Raw genomic sequence first — 15,834 nt, forward strand, 5'->3', positions numbered from 1 at the left:
TATAAAAAGCCCTGTCCCCACAGAGAGTACCTGTGTAGTTCTGCGCTTTGAGATGGAGGTCGTACAGTTTGTGGATGTAGCGGATGTACATTTCCTCCTTGTTCAGTTCTGTTTTGTAGAAATTCTGAAAGGGAAAAAACCCCCCAAAAACCCGGATGATTCAGTTGAAAGAGAGACAAGAAAGGGCAAATGGAAGGTAAAGCGTTTTCAACAATCTGAGAGTTTAAAGATGTAAATAGGCAAAATAAATAAATAAAATGTTGATGCTTGACAAAAGGTGCAACAACATATCATCTGCAATGTAACAGAAACCTCTCATTTATTCGCCCACACACCCGGGCGAAGGAATTAGTTACATAAGCAAAGCCCTGCAGGGCACGCTTATATTTTTCCCATCCATTAGATTTCAAGAATCAGTATTTCTTCGGCAAAAGTAACAACCGCATAAAATGAGCCGGGACATAAAAACTCTTAGGAATTGAATAAGTATTCAAATTTGTCTGCATTTAACATCAAATATAATTGGATTTTTAAAAAAAAAGGTATGCAGGAAAATTCCAAAAATTACAGAACATGTCAGAGGTTTTTATATTTTTATATAGCCATGAAAAGAACATCAATAATACATTAAAATGTTGGGAAAAATTACTACTGTTCTTGTTTTATCTGATGTAATAGTAAATCTAACTGTAATGATGCTCATTTTGAACAGCAGTGGCATTCAAGAGAAAGGGATTCTGTCGCTTTCTGACTGTCATACTAGAGTGAGTTAGGTGGAACAATCAGTCTGCTAACGTATTGCAATGCTGATGAAGCATGCAGTTATGTCCCAAAACTTGTAAACTTACCGAGTTTTAAACCTTATACATGCTGATCGCAGACTGAAACTAACTTTGATCAGTATGGATTAGGGATCAATCGATGGTATTGTCAAATTTTCCGTTTTTGAGGATTTAATTTGTAGAAGAAGAAGAAAAAAAATCAACCAATGCACTCTTTGGTTTAATCTGAATGTGGATTAATGTCGACAGCTTCTATTAATTTTGACTTGGAATTTATGTCAACTCACAGAAGGAATGAGACACAGGACATTTAAAAAAAATGATTTTCTTTCATTTGTACTTTCTTTTTAAGGAAAAACTGTAAAGAAAAAAAGAAACTGAAATCAGAAATCGCATTTAATAATAATAATAATAATAATAATAATAATAATAATAATAATAAACAAAAAAGATTTTAGTTTTGCGCCATATCGCCCAGCCCTGGAGATGGCGCCGTCTTAATGAGGCCACATCCATATTTAATCTATTCTTAGTTTTTGATTGGAACAAGAGTCATGTCAATACATTCCAACAGATTTTGAGCCTATGTTTTATTTGATAAATCAAATTATGCGCGTTATGTTTTCATTTGATGCAGACTGTCAGTTAATTACTTTCTTTTTCTTTTTTTTAATCCTATCATCTAATTTACATAGCTGCTAATTGACTGGGATGGGAAAAATTGCTGCGCTGCACCCATCACTACATTTTTTTAGCAGATTTTTGGAAATTCAATTTGAGAAATCCTGTGCACGAAATGCTCTCACGTTAACCCGACGCTTACATCAGATGAAGTAAATAATTTTTTAAGGGAAGAACTAAAACTCACCAATAAGCTGACGGTACAGCCGATCTTTTTACCATCCACTTCCCCCAACTTCATACAATCCCTGTGGAATAAACGTGAATGTGTAACACTAGACGAACACAAGAGCCGAATTGGACTCTCGTGTGTGTTCGTGTGTGTGTGTAAATGTGAGTGTGTGTGCTCTCCGTCCGACCTGTAGTCCAGCAGCCTTTCCATCAGACGAGTGACGGTCGCGATCAGAGAGATCCCGCTCTCCCTCCACGTCTCCCTCTCAATCTTCTTCAGCAAGCTGCGGGACAAACGAGGAGAGACGAGGACAAGATGGAGAGAACGTCAAGACTCAAAAGGTGGGGTGGGGGGGTCGGGGGGGGGGGATGGAGAGAGTACGGGAACGGGGACAGCGATGGATGAAATTACTGAAGAAAGAAAAAGGGCTCAAAGCAAAGAGGAAATTAATCTCGGTCATGCAAAGTGTCACCTATGCTTGTTGGCTCGCCTGCCGGAGTTAAACCATGAGGCTAAACAGATTATATAGATTATAATAACTGGTTGGTTTGATGGAAAGTTAGGAGAACACACACACAATAGTTTTTTTTTTCTTTTTCTTTTTTGGGACCAATTGTTCCCCCTGTTTTCCCCTCACACAGACGACACAGAGACCAAAGACGAGAGCCTCTTACCTAGGGTACGGACCAAACAGAGGAATTCTACTCCAGGCGGGAAGCATAGGCGGAATAAATTAATATTGACATGATTAAAAATCGGCACAAACTCACACGGCTCAGCTTAAGGGGTGGGGAAAGGTCAGCAAGGTGGGAGCAGTTGTTGAAAAGCAAAAAACAGAACTGAAATATGCTGAAATCATAGAAAAGTTATTGCAATTTCATCAGAAAAAGCAAGAAGTTACAGGCTAGAATAACAAACAAAAAAAATTATAATGATAAAAGAACTAGATTATGGGGGGAAAAAAAATACTTATTTTGCATAATCACTGTATTTTACAGATTACATATAAATAAACATTAGTTATTTAGTGATCTGCTGTTTCTAATATGTAAAAAAAAAATTATGAGAAGGTGAATGAATTACGACAAACGGTTTAAATAACACCTACGGCGACTTACAAAAGTTTTCATATCCTTGAACTGCTGCACATTTTGTCAGGTTATAATCACAAACTATTATTAGAATTTTACATTTGGACGCCACCAGCTTCCCTGATCTTACCTAAGAAAAGCATCCACACAGCATAATGCTGCCTCTTGTATTTAAAGAAGGACAAAGCAGAGGTTATAAGTTTTTTTTTGCAAGTAAAAATCTGAAAAGTATATCTGATAATTACATTTAGCACACCAACTTGCCTTTAGACTATTTCGTAATTCAGAGATGTCATAATTCATTTTATTTGCCGTTTCTGTTGGGCTTATTTCATATATAGATATTTAAAATGTCTACGAGTTCCAGTGTTTAAATGTTCATTAGAATTTAAAGTTCACTGATCACTGAGAATGTGTTCTTGTGTTATTATGCAATTATTACTACTGTATTACTTAAAAATGCTCGCAAAACAACTATAATATCGTTTACAAAGTTCTAGGGCAATTTATCGTGCAGAAACGTTTGTTATTGAGACAGGCCTAAATATTTGTGTCTGCCACATGAAATCCAGAAGAAGTGCATCAAAGTCGCATCTGCGACGTGACAAAATGGGAATGAGTTCAAGTGTTGCAAACCTTTTTGTAAGCCCCTGTATGTGACCGCGAGGAGATGTTGCGTATGCAAATGAACTTGAATTATTATGAGTTAACAGTAATGTCCAAATATTGGCCCACAATGAAGGACAAAATATGCAAAAAGAATAAAAACAAGTGATGAAAATATCACACAAACACACACAAACACAGTCGGATGCATGCAAACAAACACTGAGCAGATGCGACAGGAATCTGGAAACAGACGGACAGAATGAAGAAAGCCCATCGACAGATGTGGTGAGAGTGACGATCAAAGTGAAAGCATTTACTGCTTACCTCTCCATGTAACTACCCTACTTGATTTAAACTGCTCTGATGTAAAACTCCTTATTACAGATTTCTCAATGCTAACGTTCAACGAGAAATCAAAGACGAAACTTTCGTTTTTTAGTTGCGTCTCCCCAAAATGTTCCGTGTTGTTCTACATGGTTTGTGTTTCCTTCGCTTTTGCAGCAACTCACATGCTATTGAAGAGTTCCCTGTAGGTTTCATCTCCTTTACCCTCAGACATCAGACTGTCCAGTTTATCAATCAGCTTGGCCTCAACCTGTGAGAAGGAAGGAAAAAAGGGAAAATATCCAGGCAACTCAGCAACACTGATAAATTATATACTCCGATAAAATCCACCTCTTTTTTTTATTTTTATTAAAGAGCCATTCATCCTCCTCGTTTTAAATCCGCCTTCTGTCGAGTACATCTGATCTCCTCGAAGAATACAAATGAAGATTTTAGGCGGCGATAAAAGTGTCCCACCTGTTTGAAATTGCCGCTGCGCCTCTGCTCCCAGTCCATCATGTCATGGAAGATTGGGATCATGACGTTCCTCAGGTCGGGTTGGGGCACCAGGGTCACCTCCAGGAACGGTCCAATCATGGCCGGGATGAAGTTCAGCTTGTGCTCCCCTACATCCGAGACAAAGTTCGAGACATGGGTCAGACGTTTGATTGACTCGTCAACTTTTGGACCCGACATGACGCTGAGGGAAATATCATTTTGAGCAGGGCTTTTCTGATTGGTTTTCAGGAGTAAAACTTCTCAAAGTTTTACTCCTTATATGAATGTATATTCACTTATATGAATATACATTCATATAAGTTTTTTTTAAACTTATATGAATGTATTTCAAAGACTTAACGTTAGCTAAATTTGTGATCTACTTCTGTTTACGTATCATCGTAATCAACAAGACCAAGCATTTATTTCTGTTTTTTTCTATGAGCCTGCCTGAAGGCTAATGAAGCCAAAAATAAGCCAAGATTTTGTTTTTATTACACCTTTTCCTTCCACTAGACTTTCCATGAATCTGCTTTGATATATTACTTTGAATATCAATGATGGTAAACCCTTTTATGTCTTCATCTTCACCGAGTGATCAGTGATTTTATGCCAAAGCATGAGCAGCATGTGAGTTAAGTTCTCCTCAAATTGTGAAAATATACAATTAAAAGAAAAAGGTTTCACTTTAAAAATGTAACTATATGACTTATATGAGTTATTACAGTAAAGTGAAGACCAGTTAAACAAACAAACAAATAAATAAATAAATAAATAAAGCGACATGTATGAACTCCATCTTTAGTGCGTCTGTCTCACACATATGTAATCATTTCCACCGTTCGGATTCAGTTTACCTAAATTCTGCCACATGCTGAAGATCTCACAACCCATCATCACTCTCATGTCTCCATACCTGCATGAGAAAAAAAAATTGTTATCAGGAATGCATGCTGATGACATGTAAATATTAAAAGGACTTGCATGGTTCATGCTGTTAAACCTAAACCATGCTGGTGAATGTACACGATTTGCAGCAGCCTGAGACTCACTTCTCCAGAATCTTCTTCCTCTTAGAGGGCGAGAAGGACTCAAGCTGAAGACAAGGCTGGTTGATGAATATTACAGACAGGTAGAAATACGAGTCCCAAACCTGGAAAATCACACAGATCAAAGTTTTCTTTTAAGAAGCAGCATTTTATAGACTTTCGAGGCAAATATTTGGCATTTGTTCTACAAATATTTCCAATCATTTTGATTCGTCTTGTCTGATCTGCTTTGGTTTTTAACCCAACATGTTACTTGTGATTATCAAATAACTAGAGGCATACGCGTCCCTTAATATTCTGCAGATAAGTTCAAAGATGGGATTCAAACAGCTATACCTTGTAATCAAACTTGTCGTTGAGGAAATTCTTCCTCAGGGCGTCAGAAAGGTAGAGGACGGTTGTGATGATAACGCTGAAAGGAAAGGGCAGACGTTTTATTAATTATTCATATGATTATAAGGAACTCTTGCAATCAAGTCTTTAAAATCTCAGGTTCTATTTTTCTGTGATCGTGGTCTTACTTGTTCGTGACGAGTCGCATGACAGTCCAGTCTTTGGGAAACATTTCGGGTCTGATTAGGATTCTGAAGACTGTGAAGACGTGAAGCAGGAAGTCCTGCAGAAAGAACCCGCAGACGTAGTCAGATGACACTTAGAGGCAGTTCAAATAGTCACGTGCACAAGTTTTATAAAGTATTCACTTTCATTTGTTGCTGTCTCATAATAAAGGTGTTTTATTTATGCTTCCTGTTTAAAAAAAAAAACCCTTAAATCCAATAATTGCTTTTGCACGTCAGCAATACATCAGCAGTTTTGTACTAACAGGAAATAATAAAATATAGATCTCAGGGTGATTACAAGTCGCCTGCAGGCATTGGCTGAAATGCATGTACTTAATCAAATGATGCTATGCTCAATTTAGTTTGTTTTTCTAGTGAGATGAAAATACTGAATATGAAAAATTATGCCCAGATTTTGCTATGGCACCAGATTGGGTGCTTTACCTTCATGAAAGCTTTGCATCTATATGGCTTTGATTTGCTTTTTTGAAAGTGATTTAAAAAAATAATTAAGAAAAAAAACACAAACAAAACAAGTAAAGAAAAAATTACAACATAACCTCCTCAGAACAAAAAAAAAGAAAAAAAGAAAGAATAAATTAAAGAATTAAAACAAATTCTGATATGCATTTGCAGATATTTTTTGCTAAAAGGTTATTTTAAGCAAGAAAAAAAAAGAAAAGAAAAAAATCACTTTTGGCAAAAAACAACTTGAGCCATTGTTTTAGGAAAGTGACAATATTTGTTTTACTTTCAGAAAAGGAAGCCGATAGCACTATAGATGGATAGTTGAGAACAGTTTTCCAAAAGAGTGACAGATAAGGGAAAAGAGAAAAAAAAAAATATATACTTATATATAAATATATGGCCTTACCCTCAAGTCGTCTTTGCTGCTGAATGCCTGCAGCAGCTTCTGGTAGTGTTTGTCACTCATGTGTCTCAGGAGTGCCAACAAACACGCCACAAACTCACCCTGACAGAATAAATACATTTTAGTTTAGGGAACATTAAAGGTGGATAAACTGCAGAATCTAATTGTCCCGTTTCTTGTTTTTGTTGCCTTGTTTTCCTTTATTTGACATTTTCAGGACATGTTAGACGTCCCGGTAACAGCCTGCTAGAGCTAAATCCAACATGATCACCGTCTCAATGGGAACGTCTTCCCCCTATATTTAAGTTTCCATTACCACTTAGTAAAAATTATTACTGTCAACATCTCCACTCCCCATCTTAATTACCGCCTGTAATATTAATAATCTTGGTGGAGTGATAGTTGCGGCTCAATTTAACATCTTTTAATTACGCTTGGATATTTTGCACGTAGCCAAAGCTATTTAGCATGAGCACACACACCAAACACACACACACACACGCACACACGCACGCACACACACACACACACACACACACACATACAGTGACATCCTGAAACTGCAGTCTCATGGCAGGCCCAGCAGGCTGGGGCCGGTTGCTGATTTCCAGGATGGTCCTCAGCAGCACTTCCAGCAGGCTTTCCACTATTAGCTCCACTTCCTCTGACACAGCAGGCTCCTAAACAGCAGAGAAATCAAACATTTTTAACAGAAGACACTTAACCAGCATCTGGCGAAAGAGAAAGAACATTTTGTTTATTATTATCCAAGTGAAAAAAATTGAGACTTAGTGACTCCATTGCGGCTTTTTTTTTTTTTTTTGCTTTAACAAGCTTTGGAGAGCTTTTTTTTTTTTACCTACCCATCCTTCGTACTGTACTTAGTGCCAAGATAAACTTAGCTACAGTCTCGATTGTCACAGTGCCGGTTGGTTAAAAAAAAAAAAAAATGCTGAGACTGTAGATCTGATCATGTTCAGCAGAAGTTCTGTTTCCTGTTCTGAACTTTTACAAACTATAACAACACGAGTTACTGGAATATGTAGGTAGAAGCATTAGACTGATTGGATTAGTAATAACACAGATGGAGCTGCTGGGGTCATATTAGTTCATTCAATTCACTTTTTTCAGAGCGGGTTCCTTGGGGCAGCGCCGGGCAGGACGAGAAAAACTTTGAGTGATAGAAATGTGCAAATTTTGGACGGGAGAGGATGGCTGAGGAGGAGTGGGAAACCATCAAGTTTAAGCATGAAAAACCAACCTAAACCATAAAAGGGTTCCATCGTTCTACAAGATGAAGTCCAGACTATTTCTATCTCAATTTTAAATACAAAAAATAAAGGCACACAAATGTTATCAAAATAGAGACTAATAAGCAGTTTAAAGGCTTTCACATTCGGAAGTTGGCAAAAGTTGGGCTTGTCAGTTAGCAACGATCCACACACTGAACAGGAGAAAGTTTACAGGACATTAATGACCGTTATTATCCTCGAAGCATCCAGTCAATGTTCAAAACTAAGGAAGTCTTTTGTTTAAGATATAAAATGTCATCAAGAAACAAGATAAGTAGTCTAGTTCCCTTCCATTTTACCTGTTAGGACTGATTATTTAATAAAAAAACCCATAGTTCTTGGTATCGGATAACCTTTTAACCACTGCATTAATACACCCAGTTTTAAAATATGAATATTTACTTTTTTGTACGTGATATTAAGCTAATAAATGATTTGGATGCATCTATATGCACTTAGCCACACAATTCTGGAGGCTTATATGTAAATGTATTTTTATCTCAGTTTTAAATAAAAAACAAAGGCTCACAAAAGTTATCAAAATTTAATATAACTAAATAAGTTCACCTCCTTTCTAGTCTTCTCTCTCCACCTGACAAAACGTTCAGGTTTTTTGGACTGATACTGAGAAGGAGCCTCACAGGCGCATTAGCTACCAACTCTGTCGCCTCCTTTAAATACGGTGCCAACCTATCCTTCTAGAAGCCTTTGCCATTAAACTGCCCTTCTGGCAAAAATCTGTGCAATCCATACCCTTAACACACACACACACGCACACGCACACACACACACGCGCACACACACACGCACACACACACGCACACACACGCGCTAATCGGACAGATGGAAAAGCTCAAAGTCACTTCAACAGCCCCACTGCTAAATTGACCAGCCTCATTAGCGAGCCGCACACCTGCCAATGTCCATGTTGCCACCGCTAATTGACAGCGTGCAAACAAACAAAGCAGTCTGGCTTGTGGAACGTTTTGCCAGGGAGGCAGCTTCAAGAATCAATCTTACAGCTGTGAAACCGCCCACACTTGGCTTCGATTGCTTCCGGAAACGGCGCTGACTTTTGACAGACGCAACCAGCTCGAGACGGCCCGACGTGTCGTTTCAGTCGCACGTTAGCCATTTGTACTCACCACGGCGCCGTTTTCCTCCTTCTTAATGAGGGACAGCATGCTGGTGAAGATGCGCGCACACATGACCAGGTCTCTCTGCTCCTGCAGGCAGGTGTGCAGCACCCGCAGCACGACGGGTAGCAGGATGCATCGGGACTCTGGAAAACAGAACGGTTGCCACGCAACAAAAAAAAAAAAAAATACTGATAGTTACACTCATTTGTCCTTATTTAGTTATCTTTACGTTTTCTGTTGAAAGGTTACAAAATAAAAGCTAAGTGAGGCAAATTTGTATTTAAATTTGTATCTTAAGGGGTTTTTAAATAAACAAAAATAAGATTAAAAAAAAAGTTAGAAATAACCTAAAAACAAACAAAAAACTGTTTAGTCTGATTTAAATTCAGAGTGAAAAGCCTTTTTTATTAGGTGTGTGAAAATACTTGGCTCCACTTTCCAAATTTAGGGCTTTAGTCAAACATTAGGTTGCACTTCATTATAAAACTGTGCAGCTTGAATATCGAGCTATTTCAAGGAGTTTGTGCGAAAATCAAGCACGTTACAAACCTTAAAATCGAAATTCAAGCATTTCCAAGGATTTTAAGCACCTGTACAAACTCTTATAAATGTTTTTTGTGTTTTCTGTCTTACAACATATTCTACTTAAGTGGCTTTCTGTCATTCTGGTTCATCTATTCCATCCAGTTTGGGCAATACATCAGTGATATTAAGGGAAAACATTCCCACAGCATTCTTCTGCCTCCTCCACACTTAATAGTTATAATAAAATCACTCGTTGGTTTGCGATCTTCCCCATAACTACTCCAAACAAGCCTCTCGTAGGTTGCGTTTGTACACCCTTCTTTCCACGACCGAACAAAAACTCAGGAGCTTCACCTGGGTTAATGTAAAGCTGGCTTTCCACCGTCTTGGAGATGCACTGCAGCTTGACCGCCTCCAGGGGGCTGTCGGCCTGTACCACGGCGGGCAGGCTGGCCAGCGTCTCCCTGACGAACCCGGCCACGTCCCGCACGGTGAAGAACTTCAGCAGCTCGCTGTAGATGGCCGGGAACGTCCGCAGGAACACCGCCTGGGCAGAGGGAGGCGAGGAACGCTCGGTTAGAAACGAGCGACATCCATTAAACCATAATCACTCAGCCAAAAGACTTGTATACCAAAATTGGATTAAAAAAAAAAAAAAAAAGGAAAAAAAAGAGGCTTTCGCAGAAGGGCACGCACGCATTTCTCATATAAAACAATATTTTCACTGTGAATTATTCAGTGAACCTTTGCCTAAATCAGAGCTGCGTACAGCATAACTGATTTGCAGCAAATGGGGGCACGTTCAGAGGATTCCTCACACCAGGTTTTTTACAAGAAAACACACACAACCTTCACATTCACTACAGTGTGATTCAAAAGCTTTTTTTGCAATTAAAATCAAATTAAATACGCGCTTGCGAGACAAAAATGACCATCAGGAGTGGATCCGGTTGCAACTCCGGCATGTTGGAACTGTATAAGATCAACAGGAATTGCAACCCGCTGGTTTTTTGGAAAATACTTCATTTCTAATATTTTGCTGAAAATTTGACTTTTTAAATCTAAAATATTCAAGGAATTTCCCAGGCCAGGTTCCCTTCGTGCAACTGTGCTATTATTTGTTGGCCTGAGTGTGCAGCACATGTAGCAGATTAGGTGGGATTAACATCAGCCTGACCTGCTTCCTCCCAAAGCTATTGTTGTGTTGAAAATAAAGATTAAAAGCAGATCAGAGGAAACAGATTGCATCAGATCTAATGCTGCACTCAAAGTGCCTTGAAACCCCCCCCCCCAAAATAAAACGGCTGAATTTTTACATTTTGTTACAGTACAACTGCAAACTTCAATGTGGTTGAAAGAGTTGGTGTGTTCAGGTTGCAGTGCAGTGTTAGTTTTTACTAAGTGCTTTCACCTGAACGGACGTGTTCAGCGTTCCGAGAGATTGATTTTGCAATTGAACTGACTTGTAAAGGTTTGCTTCATTGGATTTTATTTAGGAAGTATCAGATAAACACACACATTTAGCAGATTTTTATTTTTTTTCCCAGGAAAGGTGTCTGGATGCTTTTGCTAATTACCGTAACGGTGATTCCTTCAGCTTTAAAGCAGAAAGAAGCTGAGGAGATTTTTGTTTTTTTTTTGCTGTCCACACTCCTCTGACAAGGACATGGAGTGCAGCTAATTGTTCTAATTGTTTAACCAGAATTAGAGAGCAGACAAAAGATCAAAACAGGCAACGCAACACAAGCACCCAGAAATAATTTCCCAGACAACAGCGCTCGGCCGCACGGCATTTGCTCCCACTGTGCAACCAGGATTATCTTTGGCATCTATAACCTGCTTGTTTTTGGTCTTGGTTGGTCGAAATGCGCAAAAGCAGCCGCCAGGCAGCGCGGACCTCCCACCGGAAAAAGAAACGAAAACCGTCGCAGGAATTCCCAACTTTCGACCCCGGGGCCCCTCTGGCAGCGTGTAATTCAATTACAGACAAGTTCTCAACCCGCCATAACAGCGTTAGCATCCTCCAGGAAGAAAACGCAATTTGGTGCAGCAGGCGGAGAGAGGCACGTCTCTGATGAGTTTTTTTTTTTTTAACTTGCTGCATGTTTGAGCACACAAACACAGCTCTGGATACACACACACACACACACACACACACACACACACACACACACACACACACCCACACACACACACACACACACACACACACACACACACACACACACACACACACACACACACACACACACACCTGTGTCTGGGTGACTGGACTGATGCCTTTGCTCTCCTGGGATAGGAAGAAGCGGATGGACATGAAGAGCTCCAGGATGCAGGCTCTGAACTCCTCCTCGTTCTGGCCTCCGGTGGCCAAAGAGAAGAGCCGGCGAGACTGGATGATGTACTTGAAGATGTAGTCGCTGGCCTGAAGGACAGAGAGACGCGGATCGGTACCTGTTTGCTGGTTAAATAGATGAGTCTGAGCAGGTTTTGCTTGTGAAGCTTTCAAAGTAAAGCAAAAAACAAAAGGAACTCTTTAACAGAGATGTACTAACAGTCACACCCCCCCACAAAAGTACACTTTTGTTTAACTTTGTGCTTAAATTTGTAAAGTAGGAGTTAAACACAGGATCACAATTACAATGGGGGTGACTGAAAACAAATTAAAGACTTCCGGCACGGAAACGGTCCAATCAAAGTCCAGAACTCAACCTGAATAAAATACTAATTTAAAGAGACCAATATGGTAAATAACAAAAAAAAACTTCCACTACATGAAGCTTCTTTGTGGAGAAGAGTCAGGCCTACTTTTTGTAATTCTTACGTCGGATAAAGTTTGTTTTGCATCTGTTAAATTAGTTTTATTTTTCCATTTGTTTTCATCCACGTACAAATAACAAATCTTAACATGAAATCCGTTGTGTTTTGGGGCACCTGTTAGATTTAGACTTTTAGGAACCCGCTGGAAGCAGAAAGTCTTCATCGTCTACTGAAACGACCCGGCTCGTTTCACCATGACTATTAGCGGCATCACAAAGCACAGCATCAGCTGATTACTTATGCGGTGTGGTGCTGCAGACTTGCCCCATTTACTATTCATTGACAGAGACAGGTCTGCAGTACATTTCTGCATGCATCATTAAAATAAAATGATGAGGATCCCCAGCAACCAGAGGCTCTGGGTTTCTGCTGATTAAACCTTCTTGCAGCATGACTGACAGAGGAGTCGAAGGAGGAGGCGAAAAAAAGCGAGAGAGGGAAATCCGTTTCTGTCTTACAAACATTCTTTAAAAAAAAAACAACAAAAAAGGTCTGAATTGAAAAAGGTCCAGGTTACCTTCATGTATGCCTCACCTTCAGTACTTGCTGTATGTGATCCTGGTGCTCTGCCTCGACGATGCGATCCACGTACCACTTCAGCACTTTGATCAGGTCCCTGGAGAAGACATGGAAACACCCCCAAACACACGCACACACACACACGACAGTTTGATCTGATCCCCGTTTACCTCCATCTGCATCTCGGCCCGGCTGGCAAAACAAACAAACCCCACAGTCGATGAGGCAATGCGGCAGTTTAACGTGTAACCCCGTTGCACCCGTTTCGTCAAGGTGGATGAAGCTGATGCTGCAGCCGAGAGTAACGATGGAAAAATAAATGATGAATGCCATGAAATAAATATTGCGGCTTGGTAGGTTAAAAATCTACTCCAGGTAGTGGTGTGTTTTTAATGATGGGAGAAGCTGACACGACCCAAGACTTTCTATATTTTACTGCTTATTTTATGTGATGGGACAACACGAAGTAGCAAATAGGTTACAGAAAAACGACGTGTTTTGTTTACTTTGATAGCCATAAGAGTCGAACTTACAAAAAACTTGGCTGTGTGCCTGAATTGACACACGAGCCAAGGAGAATATTAATCAGGGAAGTGGCAAAGAGGTTCACAGTAGCTGGTGGAACTGCAGATTTTTCAAAAACTTTAAATATTTGAGCTTTATGGAAAAGAGGCTAAAAGCTGGGAAATCCTGGGGAAAAAACAAAAAAAACCTGATAGAGGCTGCAGAAGGCGCAGAACCAGAGCTACAATGAAATAGTTTCGAACAAACTGCAGTCATGTGCTCCAAATAAAAATTTACCACCAAAAATTTGTGGTGGTAAATTTTAAGAAATAGAAAAATTCAATCAGAAAGGCGGGTTTTTTTCTGCAGAAGCAGCAGATGCAAATGAAACAAAAGCTAAGCTGTCAGACCTTTATAGGCAGGTGCAGAATATGCACATGTAAATAAAAAAAATAAATAAAAAATGGAATGCGTGAAGTAAAACAGCAGTTTGTGAGTTTATTTGTGCTCTTATGAGACGTGAGAGCCACAATTCGATAATTCTCATTCCACCAGCCAGGTGGCACCATGAGCATTGTGTTCCTTCCTCAGCCCCGACTCAAAAGCACCACGTTGTATAGAGCCGCTTCTCAGCAGTGGCGTAGGCCGGCTGCTGTGACGTATTCGAATACAACAAGTGGGAAAAGGCTGCAGCGCTCACACACACTCGCTTACACATGTAAGAATCAGAGAGGGAGGCTTTACAGACCTGTAGGACAGCGCTCCGGCAAAGTGACTCTCGATGTAGGTGTCCATGACCGGTTTGAAGTGCTGGAATTTACTGTCCTGGAGGAGGTTGATGATATGAACCTGGAGATTAGGAGAAAACAAACATTTGAAAGGCGGATCTCAGTCTGAAGAGCCTTGCAAGTGTCGTTTTCCAAATGTTAAAATTTTTCATGTGAGAGCACATAGTTAAGAAAAAGAGGGTTTTATAATTTCTTGACAAATAAGATAAGAAACAGTGAGACATGCATCCTCATTCACCCCCCTTTAACTGAATAAAATTCATTGCCAACAAACAGAAATATGAATAAAGTCCACTTTTATGTAATTTTATCTTAATAGAAGATAAAACTAAATTTTTTTTATTTTTTTCAGCAACAAAAAAAAAAACTCCCAAAAAGTTTGTTGAACCACATTTCTTTATAAGTACAGCTGCAAGTCACTGCTACGCAAACTAAAAGCTAGCCATTCTGTTTAAGGGTAGCACATGGACTTAATTTAAATATAAATGGACACAAAGGTCAGATTTTTATTTGTAATGCATTTTTGAAAATCTTTTCATCTCCACTTCCACAATTATTTCAACCTTAACTTGGTCCGTCGCATAAAACCTTAATAAAATATGCTAATCATTGCAGGTGTAAACTTCACCCTGAAGCATCGTGTGTGGAAAAAACTAAAATAATCTGTCATATGAGGCATTTACTGGCCAAACCTGTCAATATTCTCAGAGATGATCTCAAAAGAATAGAGAAAAAAAAAAAAAAACTTGAGAGTGACAGCTCACCAGGCTTTTTCATCATTAGAAAAGGTGCAGAGAGAGTATGTTCACGTCTCAGTGTGAGATTGATGCGCAGAGAGACAGAAGCAGAGACCCAGAGATCGATCTCCCGCCTCTGCTCGGCGAAAGCACGAGCACGGCGGGATTGGTTTAGCGAGCTGTGAAGCGTTACATCACTATTTTTTTTCTTCTTCTCTCCCCGCAAGTTTCTGTACTTGTCGTTACCGTATATTGAGAAAGACCAAAAAAAAAAAGAAATGTACTTACGAGTGAATCAAACACCTTGAGGCTGTATCTCTGGGAGCTCTCGTCTAGAATGCCGAAGAGAGTGTCCAAGGTGTCCTGGAGAAACTGAAAGAAGGAGAAGAAGCAGCGCAAAAGCCGTTCAAACATTCAGCGTCCAGGCCGAACTCGACGGATTGAAATCAAACGAGAAGCGGAGGAGACGGACATACTTTGACGATCTCCGAGCCGTCTATCTCCTTCAGTTTCGAGAGGCTGTCGTTGATTCTTTCGGGGTGGGCTCGCCACTTCAACAGGTCCAGCATGTCGCCTGTAAGAAAAGAAAAAATACAAATAAAAAATCCAGAGTCAGAAGAAATAAAACCGGGGCGGTTACATCTTGTTTATAAGTGAAGAAAAGCTCAACTCAACTCCGCTCTCGTTCAATTACAGCCCCTAAACACAGCCGAATCCAAACAAATGAGAACACTCTCTAGTGCGGCGGGATGAAGGACATAAGGAGTCATTACCCTCTCTCCCCAGACGCTTGAATGAATAAAACATACGCGTTAAAAAGAAAGCATTTCAACTGTCTCTTCAGTTTTCTAAGACGCGTCTTTTTTTTTTTTT

General features: G+C 39.6%; 1 protein-coding gene across 4 annotated transcripts in view; it reads right to left on the reverse strand.

The window, feature by feature from the left end:
- dock4b (dedicator of cytokinesis 4b) overlaps positions 1-15,834 on the reverse strand; it is a 177,383-nt gene that overhangs the window by 30,804 nt on the left and 130,745 nt on the right. For 3 of the 4 annotated variants that reach the window (XM_008401053.2, XM_017302824.1, XM_017302826.1), the window contains 19 exons: positions 15,438-15,535; positions 15,250-15,333; positions 14,185-14,285; positions 12,948-13,029; positions 11,848-12,018; positions 9,948-10,140; positions 9,075-9,211; positions 7,183-7,317; positions 6,641-6,739; positions 5,728-5,822; positions 5,543-5,618; positions 5,210-5,310; positions 5,015-5,073; positions 4,137-4,285; positions 3,845-3,930; positions 2,310-2,336; positions 1,823-1,918; positions 1,651-1,711; positions 31-124 (listed from right to left, as the gene is read on the reverse strand). In XM_008401053.2, the coding sequence (XP_008399275.1) occupies positions 31-124; positions 1,651-1,711; positions 1,823-1,918; positions 2,310-2,336; positions 3,845-3,930; positions 4,137-4,285; positions 5,015-5,073; positions 5,210-5,310; positions 5,543-5,618; positions 5,728-5,822; positions 6,641-6,739; positions 7,183-7,317; positions 9,075-9,211; positions 9,948-10,140; positions 11,848-12,018; positions 12,948-13,029; positions 14,185-14,285; positions 15,250-15,333; positions 15,438-15,535 (1,944 nt within the window). The remainder of the gene's footprint in view (positions 1-30; positions 125-1,650; positions 1,712-1,822; positions 1,919-2,309; positions 2,337-3,844; positions 3,931-4,136; positions 4,286-5,014; positions 5,074-5,209; positions 5,311-5,542; positions 5,619-5,727; positions 5,823-6,640; positions 6,740-7,182; positions 7,318-9,074; positions 9,212-9,947; positions 10,141-11,847; positions 12,019-12,947; positions 13,030-14,184; positions 14,286-15,249; positions 15,334-15,437; positions 15,536-15,834) is intronic. The other variant, XM_017302825.1, reaches the window with a different exon arrangement.

This window comes from Poecilia reticulata, linkage group LG23, assembly GCF_000633615.1.
Source record: "Poecilia reticulata strain Guanapo linkage group LG23, Guppy_female_1.0+MT, whole genome shotgun sequence".
NCBI classification, from domain to species: domain Eukaryota; kingdom Metazoa; phylum Chordata; class Actinopteri; order Cyprinodontiformes; family Poeciliidae; genus Poecilia; species Poecilia reticulata.